The sequence below is a fragment of the Sinohyriopsis cumingii genome, chromosome 6 (assembly GCF_028554795.1).
Source record: "Sinohyriopsis cumingii isolate HCF-2022 chromosome 6, ASM2855479v2, whole genome shotgun sequence".
In the NCBI taxonomy this organism is placed as follows: Eukaryota; Metazoa; Mollusca; class Bivalvia; order Unionida; family Unionidae; genus Sinohyriopsis; species Sinohyriopsis cumingii.
Window position 1 is genome coordinate 166,594,955 of NC_142966.1, and position 16,126 is coordinate 166,611,080.

The 16,126-nt window shown below is 38.9% G+C and overlaps 1 protein-coding gene across 1 annotated transcript; it reads left to right on the forward strand.

Annotated features, from left to right (window-relative positions):
- The first annotated feature begins 2,368 nt into the window (after positions 1 to 2,368).
- Positions 2,369 to 7,911, forward strand: LOC149798480 (chymotrypsinogen B-like). The gene is made up of 3 exons (XM_089960611.1): positions 2,369 to 2,544; positions 5,658 to 5,815; positions 6,993 to 7,911. The coding sequence occupies exons 1-3, from the start codon at positions 2,517 to 2,519 to the stop codon at positions 7,185 to 7,187; spliced, it is 381 nt and encodes a 126-aa protein (XP_089816737.1). The 5' UTR covers positions 2,369 to 2,516; the 3' UTR covers positions 7,188 to 7,911.
- The last annotated feature ends 8,215 nt before the right edge of the window (positions 7,912 to 16,126 follow it).

The following is a 16,126-nucleotide window of genomic DNA, read 5'->3' on the forward strand; positions in this document are numbered from 1 at the left end:
AGAAAGGGCATTGGTCTTCAGAATGTCCTGACCGTCAAAAAAGAAAAAAAAACAGGGGATAAAAAAGACAAAAGTCAAGATACCTGTTATCACTGTAAAGAAAAAGGACATTGGTCTCCAGATTGCCCAAAAAAGAAACAAGAGGAGTCAGAAGAAAAGAGGAATTCTTCAGAAGAAGAGAAGGATTCTTCAAAGGAAGAGAGGGATTCTTCAGAGGAAGAAGAGGAAGAAAAAAGACAATTCTATTTAAATGAGGCAAAGAAACACGAGAAGAAAAGAAGAAGGGAAGAAAATGAGAAGAAAGAAGAGGGAATGACGGTGAAGAAATTGAAAAAACAGAGAAACTAAAGAAGGAGAAAAGAAGAAGTCAATGAACTTTTAATTAAAGTGTTGTGTTATGAATTGTGAATTGGATTGTAACAATGGAGAAAAGAATAAATTAGGTATAAAAAGGTAAGTGTCTTTGAGTTATGATTTTAAAATAAGAACGTACACTCACGCACTCATACACAGACACGTACTATAGGGGTAAAATGGGCTGTTGAATATTTTTTTGAGTTATTGGCAATTTGAAATTGTATATCTTTTCGAGAAATGTGGCTGGCCCTGAAAAGGGCCTTTTTTTATTTGGTGCAGGGGTGAGTTTAACCAATCAACTTTAACTGCCTTATGCCTTTGCCACGGCCAAGGCCTACTTCTGAACTGCGTAATGTTGATGATTGGGTTGAAATCACTAAGGGTGGTACAGTAGGCTTAGTCACAGGGTTAACGTGTTTAGCTCGGGAAGGTCGTATTCTCTTCGGTCGTGATAAAGAAGTCTGATACATTTGTTTCAGACTTCTTAACTCCGCTAAAATGTCCAACAGTACCGTGACCGTTTGATTTTCACCCTCTTGTTTCTTTGCTGCTACTTCTTCTTGCTGTTGCTGCTGTTGTTTTTTTCTTACCTCTTCTTCTTGCTGCTGTTGCTGTAGGAGAAAAACTTGTTCGGCTTCCTTTTGTCGTTGTATAAATTTCTCCAATTCTTCTTTCTGTCTCTGTCTAAAATTCTCCACTTGCGGTAATGAAGAAGGTAACACAGGTTCCGGAACAAATTCTTGCGAGGAGAGAAAATCCACAAAATCCCAATTCACCTCTTCTGAAAGTAAGTCCGGGTTCCCTTGGGCGGTCTCCCCTGCTGGTGCACCCCATTGGATCGTTTTCTGTGTTTCCGTCATGTTGAATCACTGTCGCATAGATTGACTGCACACAAGCGCTAGCGAATCTATATTGACTACGTGACGTCACAGACTGCTCTCTTCGGATTGGATGCGGGCTGACTGAATTCTGTAACGCGTGTTCGGATTGGTGAATGAACTCAATCCGTTTCAATCCTTTCTGTCCCTATAAATAAGCGCAGTTCACTGCATTGATTCACCTATTCTCGGAGCCTCAACATGTGGACCGACGTTGAATCTTCAACCCTTGTGTCAACAATGATGTTCAGGACGGACATGCTCATGTATGTCCGATCCAAGTGGACCGTTGTCCACAGGACCAGCAGCAGCCTGTGGATAAGAAGAGTCTATATAGAGAAACAAGGTTGCCTCAAGAGGACTCTGATGTATGGCCCTGCTGTAAGACGAAGTTTGAGGAGAAGAAGATGTCGCAAATGCCCTTTATGTTAAGGGCATATTAACATAAACCAAAGGCCCTTTTCAGGGCCAGCCATATATCTCGAAAAGAGATAGCCTTTCCATTGCCTACCCCTTTTTTAAAAAAAAAAAAATCCCATGTTAATTTCCCTTGACGCTAATCAGACCCAAGATTTTTCTTCATGTTAAATTTCCCTTGAGGCTAATCTGACCCACAATTTTCTCCATGTTAATTTCCCTTGAGGCTAATCCGACCCACGATTTTTCTCCATGTTAAATTTCCCTTGAGGCTAATCGGACCCAAGGGTGTTTGTAATGCTAATTCCCATTGAGGCTAATCCTACCCCTCTTACTACTAATGTACATCTTCCATTTTTCCTTTCATAATAAGACTTCTATTAGCTCAGGGTTACTTTTTATCCTCAGTTGGAACAAAGAGTCGAACAGAATTGATACTACAATGATGTTTTTACAGCATTGAATGAAACTGGCTTCGAACCCCATTCATTTTTCTACAGGGTGGTGGCTTCATTTGTAGAACGAGCATACACAAATGTCTAAACTGCCAAACATATATATATAAATAAATAAATAAATAAATAAATATATATATATATATATATATATATATATATATATATATATATATATATATATATATATATATATATATACAATTTTATTATTATTATTATTGTTATTATTATCATTATTATTATTATTATTCAGCATCCGATTTACGTCGGTAACTCTCCACTCTTACATGGAAATGACATCGCAATCGTCCAGCTGAATGAAAGCGTCCTGGTAACCGAGCACGTGAAACCCATTCCCAGGGTGACAAACGATGTGGCCCAGGCTAAAGTTTCCCACCGCTGTTTTATGACAGGATGGGGTGTTTCTGATGTGGGTGAGTAATTTAATGTTGTGGATAGTGAAACTAAAGTATCACTTTTTGATCTTGACGATTATGTCAGCAGTATTTCTTTGAGAAATTGATAATTCTGAGTATTGCTGATTACGTATATCCTGTGTCATTATCGGCAGGAATTCGAAGAAAATGAAAACTTTGTTTATCCTGGAAAACCTATCCATCCGTCATATTTTTGTATTCAATTTTAATTAAATCGTGGGATAAAACATTCTTTTCTAAACGAAACTTGTATATTTTATAGAACAATACGCACGAGTACAACGTTGTGAAATAAGTTCCACTGTAATTTTAAATGACATACTATTATTTCATACTATATTTTTTCAATACAAAGCATCTAGCAAGTGAAAAAGACAGGCGGAGGTCCAGAGGGGCAACAACGATGATGATTATCTTTTTTATTAAACATTTGTATATTTCCTCCCTTGATGAAAATTCAGAATGAAACCTGTCCAAACCGACATCTGGTTTTGGTGGAAAACGAGCCATATTTATGTTACTGCATTTGTATAGCAACATATGAAAGAGGTTCTTTCCGCTTTTTGGAGTTCTACTGCATGACGTTAGGCCTTATGACGCCTTTTTACGCTCTTCTCTCCAGACTCGGAAAGCACGGTTCATAGTCGGAACAATTGATTTGCAAATGGTTATGAACATTCTGCCAAAAGTGTTTATATGATCAGGAATGAAATTTCCAACACAGTGTGTCTCACGTCTGTTATCGTTGATCTATTGATGGGAATTGCGGATATCACGTTCATTCGCATGCATGACTGAAAGATGATTTTAGGACTCAATAAACTCACACACATCATCAAATGTATCATCTCTACCTTAAAATTACTCAAATTTAGTAGATCCAAATACAGCTAAGCTAAATCAATAGCGTCAGCGTCTTCTACAAGGTCATCCGTTATTTGTTTAGAAGATTTGTTCCAGATCAAAGGAGGATATCCATGTTGTGTGTGTGGCCAAGTCACTCGTGAAACTACATTGTTTTCACATCATTGTTGAAACATTTCCTTATTTTCACTCAATAAACGTAGATTTATTTTATTAGATATTTTGAAGAGAAAAATCTTTGATTTGCATTGATTTGTGTCATCATTCTGTGCCAATACCAATTAACATCTGTTTTACTACATCGATAAAAAGATGTTCCGACATTTTATAATAACTTTAGGACAATGACATTTTACACATTCAGATTCTTCATACAATGCTTCACACTGTGCATTTGGTTAAATTAATGAATATTTCCACACGAAAATGAAAGCGTTTTTGTTTTCGTTAATGCAATTTGTTTCGCGGACTGATACAATGAACGATACTGAGGTGGAGGTCTTTAGCAACATGAAGAACTCTTCAACATACTTCAGGGCTTAACATCATTAAGCAGCATATTTTAATGATCATGGCTTCGCCTGTAAGGACTTTGGCAGTTCTTTTTACTGCGTGTTTTGTTTAAGTTTTTATTCTCAATGTTTAATCTTTTTTATTTATATTTTTTTTCCATTGCATTCAGATGTCAATTGTTTGTTTTGGCAGGCTTTCAGTCTATTTCGGTGACAGACGCTGTACCCAGGTTTCAGTTGTTAATTTAATTTCAGTTTGAAATCAACACTCATCAAAGCCTCATTTTCAGACATGATCATGATTATAATGACAGTTAAATAATTTATTACAACATGTATGCTAGAGCATTTATTAAAATGTGTAGCATTTGTCATTGAGTGTAACACGTATTCGATACTGTACAGGTGAAACAAAAGATCGAATAACAATTCAGTCACTTACAATTTGTATGATTCAAGTGGAAAACTAGTTATAAAGCATTAATACTTGATAACTTTTTGTTGTCATGAATTCATTATTATGCATTCTTAAAGGGGCCTTTTCATTAATTACATAAGCAAATACTAAAGGATCAACGATCTTACTCATTTTAATATATAGTGATCCTGAGGGTGGTGGGTGGTGGACAAACAAAAACAAATGAAATAGGCCTAAATATTGATATACTGGTTTTAAGAACAGCCATAAGAAAATATAAACTTCCAAAATGAAAAAGAAAGTAGTTCCAAAAGTGATATCACCAATGTCGTAATAACAGTGATTCACCACTTAGCGTTATTATTTTTCTCCCACTAATATTTGTCAATATTCATTATCAAATATATGATAAACTACTTAATGTTTTCAAAGGAGCAGTTTTATATAATTCCCTAGCACGTCGGTATTGATGTCAGAATGTTACGCTGGTGATACGAGCTGGCATCATAAAGAGGCATTTGTTGTGAATGATAAATTCCACTTTTGCTACCTACAGTTGTCTAGGAAAAGCGAAATGCGTTCATTTTATAATGAATCCTAGATATTAAAACGAGTATGGGAATTCGACTGGGAAGATGTGAGCGAATATGAAGCAAGCGATACTGTACTTCTACCGTCGTGTAGTATTGCTCAGAAAAACTCTTTTTTTTTCTCATTCAATTGTTTTTTCCCTTTCATATCGCATGAATCCGATGATGTAAATTAATGGAGTTAAATGTGTATCTGCCAAAAGACAGATTTTTGTATAATTTGTTTCTATGTGATATAAAATACTAATTTTTACATCATCTACCTAATTGTAGCAAGAAAGAATTAGTCTATCGAATGCCAGGAATGCAAAATATTGGTTCAGTGTGCGTTTTTGTTCTTCTCAGCGGACCTTGTGAAAATGTTTAGTAACTTTATTGTGCGTAGCTAAAAATGCAAAACTGGCGTTCTATTCTTGGAAACAAATTTGCCAGATGAACAACGTGCAACTTAAACGACATGCTGAAGATGCACTAATAAAATAAAAAGGAGAAATGTCAAATAGATCTCAAAAATATTATGTATTCTTTGGTAAAAAAAAAACAACCTGGAGGTGTACGACCGTTGAAATACGCCCAGTCCTTGTATGATTACTTGATCATTCACACATAGGAGGAAAATGGGACTAGCCAGGAGCAATTCATTATCATTTATGAGTCAGTTTATTGACATGCTGTCAATGAATGATCTCTGTTTCATATTTCAAAGTACACATGTTCCTTATTCAGCATCAGTAGGCAAAAGTAAGCAGCCCTTGCCGACTAAGCTGGTGGTAGCCGAGATGACGATTATCAGCAACAGAGAGTGCAATCGGCGGGATCAATGGGACGGCATTATTGTTCCAACCCAACTCTGTGCCACAAACAGACGGACGTCTGCATGTCTAGTAAGTCATCAGTAATTGACCTATCGACTAATACTCCACATGCCTTTATAAACTCAAATTGAAAATGATTGGAGCCTGTATCTTTAATTTTATTTTCGAAACTGTATACATAATACATAATTTACATATATTGGTAAATAGTTAAACTTTGCTCGGAATCGGATGAAACAGTAACAAACTTATAAAGATGTGAATTTTCACATATCGTATAGTAAAATGTTTTAAGATGTCAGAATGCTCTGTTTATAGTTTTCGTGGGTAAAACAATATGTAAACAGAAAATTACGCTAGGCGGCACAAGCAGTTATTATTTTGATTGGTGAGCCGCTCACGTGATCACTGATAAACCATAGTTGATTGACACTAGTGATAAGTCAGTTGACGTGGAACGCGTTTTGGCCGTCTGACCAAACGAACATGTTCTGACAGAGTTTGTGACCCAAACATGTTTCAGTTTTATGCATGAAAACAGGCTTAGTGGAATCAGATCGAACGTACAAATTTTAACAAAATATATTTCTATTTTAACTTCCTGTTTTTCTCCACGAATGAAAATAATATGTTTTGCAAGCATTATTGTTTATTTGAAGTGAAAACTTTTCTTTGGGTTTTGTATACAGGAACGCTAACCTATACAAAATCTTGCCAATATTTCAAAACCCAGTGAAATGCTCGATTGCACTTTGGCATGAACAATGATGTCATGCAACAAAGATCAGTTCGCTAAAACGACTGATCAATGATGAAAGGAGACAGGTTCACATTCAGAGCACGGCAACAACATAACCTTGACTTGTTACCTACACTTATTAGCATATCTTTTTTAAGGAGATACAAAGTGTTTTTGCACCTTCTTTGAAATTATGTTTTGTAATTAGAAAGCTTTATTTGGCATTATATATAAATGTCATTCACACTGAGCGAAAAAGAAAATGATCGCTTAGATCTGTGTACGTGATGTGTTGAACGCACTGGTACAAGGATCGAAGAGGTATTGCAGATGCGATTGCGCAAAAATTCACCTGTGGATTGGATGGTGTCTGAACCATCCTGCCAATATGACTGCTCATAGTGAACGCTGAGAAGAGGATCAGCACAGTCGAGTTGTCAAATGTACCATTAACAGGATGAATATTTCTCCCATAATAATCATTTATTTATATATTCTTTTTCCTAGGGTGACAGTGGCGGTCCCTTGTCATGCTGGATACAAGGTCAGTACCATTTAGTCGGTGTAATTTCATGGGGACCTAAGACATGCCGGGGAAAACCGTCCGTCTGTACGAGAGTGTCGGCGTTTAAGACATGGATAGAGGATACACTTTCTACTTTGCACACCACCAATGGAAGTAAACAACAAGGACATTTGTAACATTTGGCGAATTATGTTAAAGAACTGATATAGTTTTCGTTCAATTTATTGTCACAAATAAAAGACAAAGTACAGTATATGTACTGCAGTGTTAACATTTCCTTTGCATATATTATTAATATTCTTGTCTGTAAAAGCAAGTCACTCGTATATCACCCGACATGATCCACTCACCTTTCTCCGATGAGAAGATAAACACATGGCAAGTTAAATACACGTGCAAATCTTGAATGTGTGATTCATGCTCTCAGTCAAATTCGAGCCATGTCTATACTTCACACTTTCATTTCCTATCCAGAAATCAGAATTAAACATATGATATGCTATAACCATATTTACTCGTCATAATTAATTGAATGATAATGAACTGTTTTGATATATCAGGTGCACCGTTAAATGAAAGGAGACACAAAAGGCCTTCATATGGATCAGAATGTTTAGAATGGATCACCCATACATATTATGATTGTTGATTTAAACAGCTGAGGTGTTATTTAATTAGTTTGGGGACTGTTACACACTAATCACTATGTACCTTACAGTGTCTTGTGCTCAATCGAGAGCTTTGCCTCATGTAAGCAATGCATATTTTGACATGTCATGTAATCGTTCATATTTGAAAGAAAGAGAATCTGTCTATGAGATATAAATATATTCCTAAAGGTCTAAATAAACTAAAGTCTTATGCGGTACAGAGAGAACTATTTGTGTGTGTAAGAGTGTGTGTTGGCGTGTGTGTGTGTGTGTGTGTGTGTGTGTGTGTCTGTGTGTGTGTGTGTGAGAGAGAGAGAGAGAGAACACTTGACACGTTCTACGGAAATAAATCCATCATTCAGTACCTTCGTGAGTAATTGTTACATTTTAGTTGTAAAAAGGAACACTGTGGCGAACTGTCTTTGTTTCTATTTTTCTTCCATTCCTTTCTGTCGATATATGTATAGTATAGACAAAATGAAAAATGTCATCCCTTTTTCTTTGTTGCCAATTTTCTAATGCAGAGTCTCAGATCTATTTGTTGTAGACAAATATTTTACGTTCATGACATGGTCTGTTATGGTACACTCCACAACGTCACGACGGGCGCTGATTCCTTGTAACATTTATTTACCTGTTAAATCCTAGCAGAGTTTTTATTACTTGTACTCTATTCTAACTTGGGTTGCAAAATTTTATGTTTACTTCTGGGGCTGTCGTATTCTTTCACAAGAAGATGATAATATGTTATTACTCAATGGTCATAAACTACAGAAAGAAGCAAACCCATTAAGTTTTGTAAAACTTAACAAATAATTTAATTATAAAAGCTATAAATGAAAATGTGAAAGGAACATAGAATATTATGAAGTTAATCCAAAATAATCCTGAAAAGTTCTATTAAAGTCGAAAAGAATGAAATATTCAGTATAAACTTCAGAGCTGGAAATGTACTGGTGAGCCAAGAATCAAAATGGCGTTGTCTAGAACTCCTTTAAGTAATTCAAAATCGTTCAATAAAGTATAGTCCAATAAGCACTTTTTATTTCCACCGAACAATCCAGACAAATGTTTTTCATATCAAATAATATCGAAATACAACATAAAATACGTCTGCAGACACAATAGGAATTATTGTTGAGTTCTCTTCTTATATTCACATTCAAGAGTCTATTACGACTATATGACGCAATATACCCCACGTGACATCTCTTACTAATCAATATAATATTTGAAAATGCCTATTCATGTTACCTAACTCATCTAATAGGAATTAATTTTATTCTTCTAAAATATCGCCTGAACGACCTGTCCATAGAAAAAAACATTCGTAACATATTAAAATAAACCCTATGCATGTACATCCAAATCCAGCTATAGATAGTCACTACAATTTGCAGCCATGAATAAAATATACAAAAATTATATATATATATATATATATATATATATATATATATATATATATATATATATATATATATATATATATATATATACATAGCAACAAAATATGAGCGATTTATTGATTTGAAATTTTTAAATAACCCAATGTTTTGCTGCTTTTCTAATATTAATTCTTTTACGTTCTCTCATCCCTATAGGAGATGTAAAATCACAAAAGTACCAACCCTCCAACCCTCACAATATGTATGTAACTTTGGATTACTGTTGTCCTATACATAATGTGAAAACTCAGATATGAGTGGCACAATTTTGCGACCTTACTATTCGTAAGGCTTCCGAGATATCGAGAAAAATGTAAAGTACTGAAAGTAAAGTATTAAAAACTCTGTAACACGTCCGAGATCTAAAAAACGAGTTAACCAAGGAATACCTACGTGAGGCTGGCACGAGTCCGCTGTTTTCCATATTTGCAAAGACCTCATGACCTTAGCGGTTGTAAACTGAAGTTTACTTAACTCGCAAAAACCACAAATAATTGTCTTTTGCTCTCCCTAATGACAACACATTCACACTTATAATTATTTTTAAATTCTGCAGTAATTTTAGCATTTAAAATTGGTAATGCCTTATTTTTAAACATTTTGATTTTGTCGACTAAATCAGTGGTAGATAAAAAGCTGTTTTCATTCGTCCAATAATGGATTCATTTTTATTCATTTAGTTTTTGCTGCTATATGTATCTTGTGTGCAAAGTCTGGCCTAGACGCCCCGCTCGCCAAAGGAAAGTGAAGCGTCTCTCATAGCATCTCCTTTCCAGGTGTAGTGATCTTCGCGCTACCACTGTCTAGCTCTTCTGTGCAGGAGGTTACTTGCATATGGCCTCTCCTACACTATTGTGTCCACAGATGCACCTTCATGCTGGGCCCCCTGTTTTCACAGGGCTTGGTGTGTGACGCGACCGAGTGCTCGGCTTTATAAGTGGTGGGCAGACTGTGCTCGGCAGCCTTGGCAGGCAGCCAGTCTAAGAGAAGGAAAACCTGACTCCAAACCCGGGCAGGTGGAGCTCGTTAGCCTTGTCGGGCAGTTCATACAGGAGAATGAATCTCTGATGCCAAACCCACCAGGTCCGAGCCATTGGATGCCTTGTGGATATCTTCGCGAGAAGGAAAGGCTACGGACGTAAACTCAGACAGAAAATCCGGAGTAGAGCCTCTAAGGCGGCTGGGTGTCAACTACGACTTTCTTTCGGCAGCTTCTGGATCCGAACTGGTGCCAAATGCCATGCTCAGCATACCTTTGGACTCCACCAGCAAGAACGAGAGGGGAATCCTGATGTCGGGGCAGCCCAGGATCGCCATACTCCACGCCCAGGCTTGATCCCTGCAGTGGCCACTCCAGCCTTGCATCTGAGTGAGGAAACAACACGGAAGCTGGCAGTCTACGGGTTATAAATCCCACCTGATTGGCGTAGGGAACGGTCGCCACGGGTCAGCTCTGAAAGTGGGAGGGATCATCGCGTCTGACTGGCCGACTACTACCCGCATCAAGCCGGGCAGCCCCGGTCAATAAGGTGTTGGACCGCCAACGTCTGTCTACTCCAGTGGGTTCCTGGAGCTCTGTGTGTTGCTCAGCATGACAAGCAATCGAAAACCCCGCACCAGACAAAATAAACAAGAAACCAAGAAAGTAAACTTCAGCTCTTCGATTCGCAAGCAGGAACGTATGCACCATGCGCACACGCATATCTGACGACCTCATGGAGGTGGACGAAACCAGGAACACGGCTATTATTGACAGAGAGCTCACCAGACTAAATGTCAGAATAGCTCCACTCCAGGAAACAAGGCTCGCCTTCAGCGTCTCCCTCAAATAGGAAAACTACATCTTATTCTGGAAGGGTGGACAACCTGAGGGACCCCTCCATCAAGGAGGTGGCTTTGCTATCGAAAACACCCTCCTGGCATCAGTTGAGTCTCCATCAGGGGGCACTGAGCGTCTCTTGTCCATCCGCCGCAGCTCCTGTCAACATCTTTAATGTCTACGCCCCCACCCTATGTCTTCAGAAGACACAACTGATCAGTTATATGGGCAGATCAAAGATGCCCTAAAGATAAGCCACTATTCCTCCTCAGCGACTTTAATGCCAGAGAAGGTGCGGACAACGAGTCAAGGACTACCTGCCTCGGACATCATGGCACTGGCAAGACCAACGAAAACGGTCAGAGACTGCAGAAGCTGTGCACCTACCATGACATTACATTACAAACACATTCTTCAAGCGTGTACCACAACACAAATTGTCATGGAAACACCCCAGGTCTCATCGCTGACACCAGCTCGTCTTGGTCATCACCAGGCGTTCTGCGCTGAACAGCGACCTCTCCACCAGAAACTACTATAGTGCAGACTACGATTCCGACCACGCCCTCTTGATCAGCATGATGCGCCTACAGCCACACGCTACACCGCTCATAACCAAAAGGTCGCCCTCGCATCAACACTGCGCAGACGTGGTCCCCTCCAAGGTGGAGGAGTATGTGTCCTCCCTGGACCAGGCTCTCCAGGACCTGCCAGAGCACAATGTCACAGCCAAGTGGAATGCCATGAATGGTGCCATCAACAGCACATCCATGTCCCCGTTTGACAAGAAGGAACGGCCCAGCCAGGACTGGTTCAACGATCACATTTCAAGGATGAAACCAAAAATCGAGGATAAACGAAACGCTTCATAGCATACAAAAATGCCCCAATGAACAGACGCTTTCTGCCATCAGAAGTACCCGAAGCATCACAAACCGCATCGCTAGACAGTACACAGACGAGTATTGACAACAACTGTGTTAAGGAAAGCAGCGCATTGCCTAGTCTAGTAACAACTAATGTATAACAGTGGCATCAAGAATGCTCTAGGCCGTACAGTGAAAGGGGTCTCCCTCATGAACTCTCTGACGGGAGAGAAGGTCACAGACGATGAGCAATAGTTAGCCAGAGATGTGGAGCACTACTCAGAGCTATACTACCGAGAAACGTCAGTACACCGTTGCGGACCTTAGCACCATACAGAAATCGCCCAAAATGGTGGAGCTGAAAAAAGTGCCAACGTTAGAGGAGCTCAGCAAAGCCATCGACTCCCTCCGAACGACAAAGCACCAGGTAGCGACAGCATCCCGCCTGAAGCTATCAAACGTAAGAAACCGACATTGCTTCAGCCGCTGAATAAGCTATTCTGCCTCTGTTAGAAGGAAGGAGCAGGCCCCCAAGACATGTAACAATTACAGAGAAATCTCGCTCCTGAGCATCGTTGGCAAAGTGTACCTACACATGATCATCAACAGGTTGCAGCTGCTGACGGACCATGTGTACCCGTAATCGCAGCATAGATTCAGAGCAGGCAGGTCGACAACAGATATGATCTCCTCCCTCTGACAACTCCAAGAGAAGAGCAAAGAGCATGGTGAGCTACTCTGCATGATGATCATCAACCTCACTAAGGTCTTCGCAGTGATCAGCAAGAAATGCCTATTTGAACTTCTCAGTAAGATCGGCTGCCCCCCCCCTAAACTCCACAGCATGATAATCTTTTTCCATGCCGATATGAAGTTAACAGTCCTGTACGATGAATCCTCCTCAGACTCCTTCCCCATCAACAGCGGCATGAAGCAGGGCTGCGTGCTGTGGACGAACTTTTTCGGGATGTTTTTCTCCCTTTTCCTTTCCTACGCTTTCGACTCGTACCCTGATGGCGTATATCTGCACACCAGGTCTGACGGGAGGCTGTTCAACCTGGCACGACTGCGCTGGAAGACCAAAGTGAGGTCGGTGCTCATCAGGGAGATACTCTTTGCAGATGACGCGGCTATTGTGAATCACACCGAGGATGCCCTCCAGAGACTGGGAGACCGTTTCGCTGATGCCTGGAAGAAGTTTGGGCTCACAATCTGTCTGAAGAAGACAAACAAGATGCCACCACTACCCTTTCCATCAAAATCGACGGTGTCACCCTGAAGCAGTCAACAACTTTACTTACCGGGGGTCAACCATCAGTAACACTCTCTCGCTCGATGTGGAGCTAGACAGAAGGCATGGAAAGGCAAACGCCATAATGGCGCGACTAACGAAGAGGGTGTGGGAAAACTACGCGCTGACAGAGCACACCAAAATCCAAGTCTACCAGGACTGCGATCTCAGCACCCTCCTATATGGATGCGAGACCTGAATCACCTATATGAGGCAAGAACAACTCCTTCCATATACGGTGCCTAAAACGCATCCTGAAAATCAGCTGACAAGAACGCGTCCCACACACTTTGATCCTGCAAACTGCAAGTATCTTAAACATGGCTGGGACACGTCCGACGCATGGAATATCGGAGGTTGACAAAAGACATCATATATGGACAGCTGGCCACTGGTATTAGAAGAGTGCGCCGCCCATCACTCCGTTTCAAGGATGTGTGCAAGAGGGACATGAAAGCATGCTACATTTCAGCCGACGGCTGTAAAGTGCAGGCCGAGGACCGAGGCACCTGGAGATAGCTGTCGCTGATGTGAGGAGAGGCCAGTTGGCGGCAGAGAAACATGAGAGAAAGAAGAGCTCGGCAGCAACCACAGCAACTCAGACTTTTCAGTACGTCTTCAACAACTGCAATAGGTTTTGTCACTCACGCATAGGCCTGCAAAGATACAGCAGACATTGCCAAAACCCCAGAGACAGACAACACTCCAAGGCACTACTCGCATGGTCTCTCGAGACGGAGCCGCCAAAGATGATGTATCTTGTCTATTATTTCGACTAATTCAGTTTTCTTTGGAAACTTTGAGAAAGTATTCGTGTTAGGAGTTTTCTTCGTTTTTAAATTGTACAACATTTAGTACGCTTGTTTTGTTGAATTTAATTATTTACGTATTTTCTTAACTCTCAAGTTGTGATTGTGATTTATGGTAATTGAATTGTAATTGTAATTTATGGTGATTGTAATTTATGGTGTTCTTCCTGAGATTTTTGTATCTTAATGCTTTTGTCTTTGCGTTAATATTTGGTTTAGTCGATTCCAGAATTGCTGAATGTTTAGGATATTAACTAAATGATAGATTTATTCTTCATTCACTTGTATGTTTCTGATATCATAATGCAAAATATTAAATCTTTGCATAGTAAAGACTTGTAGATCTCATATCTTATTTTGTCGTTGATCTTTATGTTGTCTCTCCAAGACATTATCTCTTCCAACTTCGTATCATCCATAGTCTAATGTTTTTGAATATCAACTCGTCTTTTGAATATCAACTCGTCTTTGTATAAACTGTTTAGGTACTGAATCAGAATATTTGTGGATAAGTTGATGCTGTAATACTTTTATTAAGTTAGTGTGTATTGATTGATCTAGTGCAGAATACTATCATCGTTTTGTCTCTCGATTTTATATTGAAATCACTAATTGTACTAAGCTAATCTCAATATGCATATATCTTATTATTTTCAATACAGCAGTTCACCGGTTTTAGATATAAGTAAAGTAATAGTGAACCGCTGTTTCATACCGTTTTATAGCATCGTTAATCCGGTATCGTTTAGAAGCGAACATGTATATAGTGGTTAATTTGTACAATGTCATTTAGCAACAATATTTGGAGTGAAAGTCATTATCTGGAAAAGGCTAATTGGTGCCGGCAATTTTAACCCTTTGTATACACTATTCATCAAAGTGAGGTTGGAGTATTAAAGAGAGTGTCCATAAATAGGCTGTTGATTATGTACAGGCGGGAGGCCATGACCGGTTATGAAACAATGAAGCACATAACTGGGGTAATGCTAATATTCACATGTAAAAGGATACTCCCAGTTTTATATACCATACGTCTTTATGCCGATGGTAGTACGAGAATGACATCTAAGGAGCTCACGTGTACTTGGTCAGATGGGTGCGTGGATTTCATTAGGGCTCCACTAGAGGCTTGCGTATGTACACGGACTAAGAACTAATACATGAAAGCCAATGAACGTAGTGCGTTTAGAAGAAGTTTGCGAATCTCGAGTATATGCACAGATACCGACAAAGACGATAGCTCTACAAAATATAAGTATATATTCTGTCATAAGGCTTGTATTGCTGTAGCATAATGCAACGATGGATATTTCCTGACATTCGAGAACTACAACAGTTTCCACTCATGCTGCGAAAGGCGATATGGTTATCCTTCAGCGGGTATGTGATCGTTTTAGGTATATCTCATAAGAATATACACATTCGATATGTTTAAAACTATCTTGATATTCTATTCTACAATGGTTTTCGAATTAAACGAGAGTATACTAAATGATTATATTAAAAAGTAGATCCGTGTAAAATCGTCATCAAAATATTCGTGACAAGTATTGCAACGAAGTTTTAATTAAAAACCTACGGTCTTGGTAGCAATTACATTATCGGCCTTGTAAATATCTGAAGCAAGCAAATTTAGAGTCTTTGTCTTCTAGTGATGTAGCAAATTTCTTTCCAGGTCATTGAAGCAAGAAATGTTCTTTATCACGCTGCATCAGGTCAACTTTAACAGAGAATCCACATTTACCAAGAACGTACTTGCACAGGTGTCACTCACTGGTAATGTACTAGGGGTATAATAATACAATATGTTGATGTTGATCATTATTTTAATTATCACACTTGGAACATGTATATCTGACATTGGTTTTGCAAATCTAGCCTTGAAAAGAAATGCAAGAAGATCAAAGTTTGTTCCTTGTAAGTTTTAGGGAAGACAAACGTAAGGTGGAACAGCGCTGTTACTTTTGCAGGTATCTAAACGGAGAAAAGGTCCTAGTGCATTCTTAACAGACAACAGTGATTTTTATATTGAATGATATAGTTGTTAACTAATAGTTTCCATAATAGGGAACAAACAGGTATTGATGTAAATTTATATAGTTGAGAGAAGATGTATTGGCAATTATTCTATTAAAGGAGAAACAAAAGAAAACAAAACCAAAATCTTGAATTAAAAGAAATATATTGTTCAGAAACGATGTGCCAAAGTAAATAAAAAATATAAAATTGTAC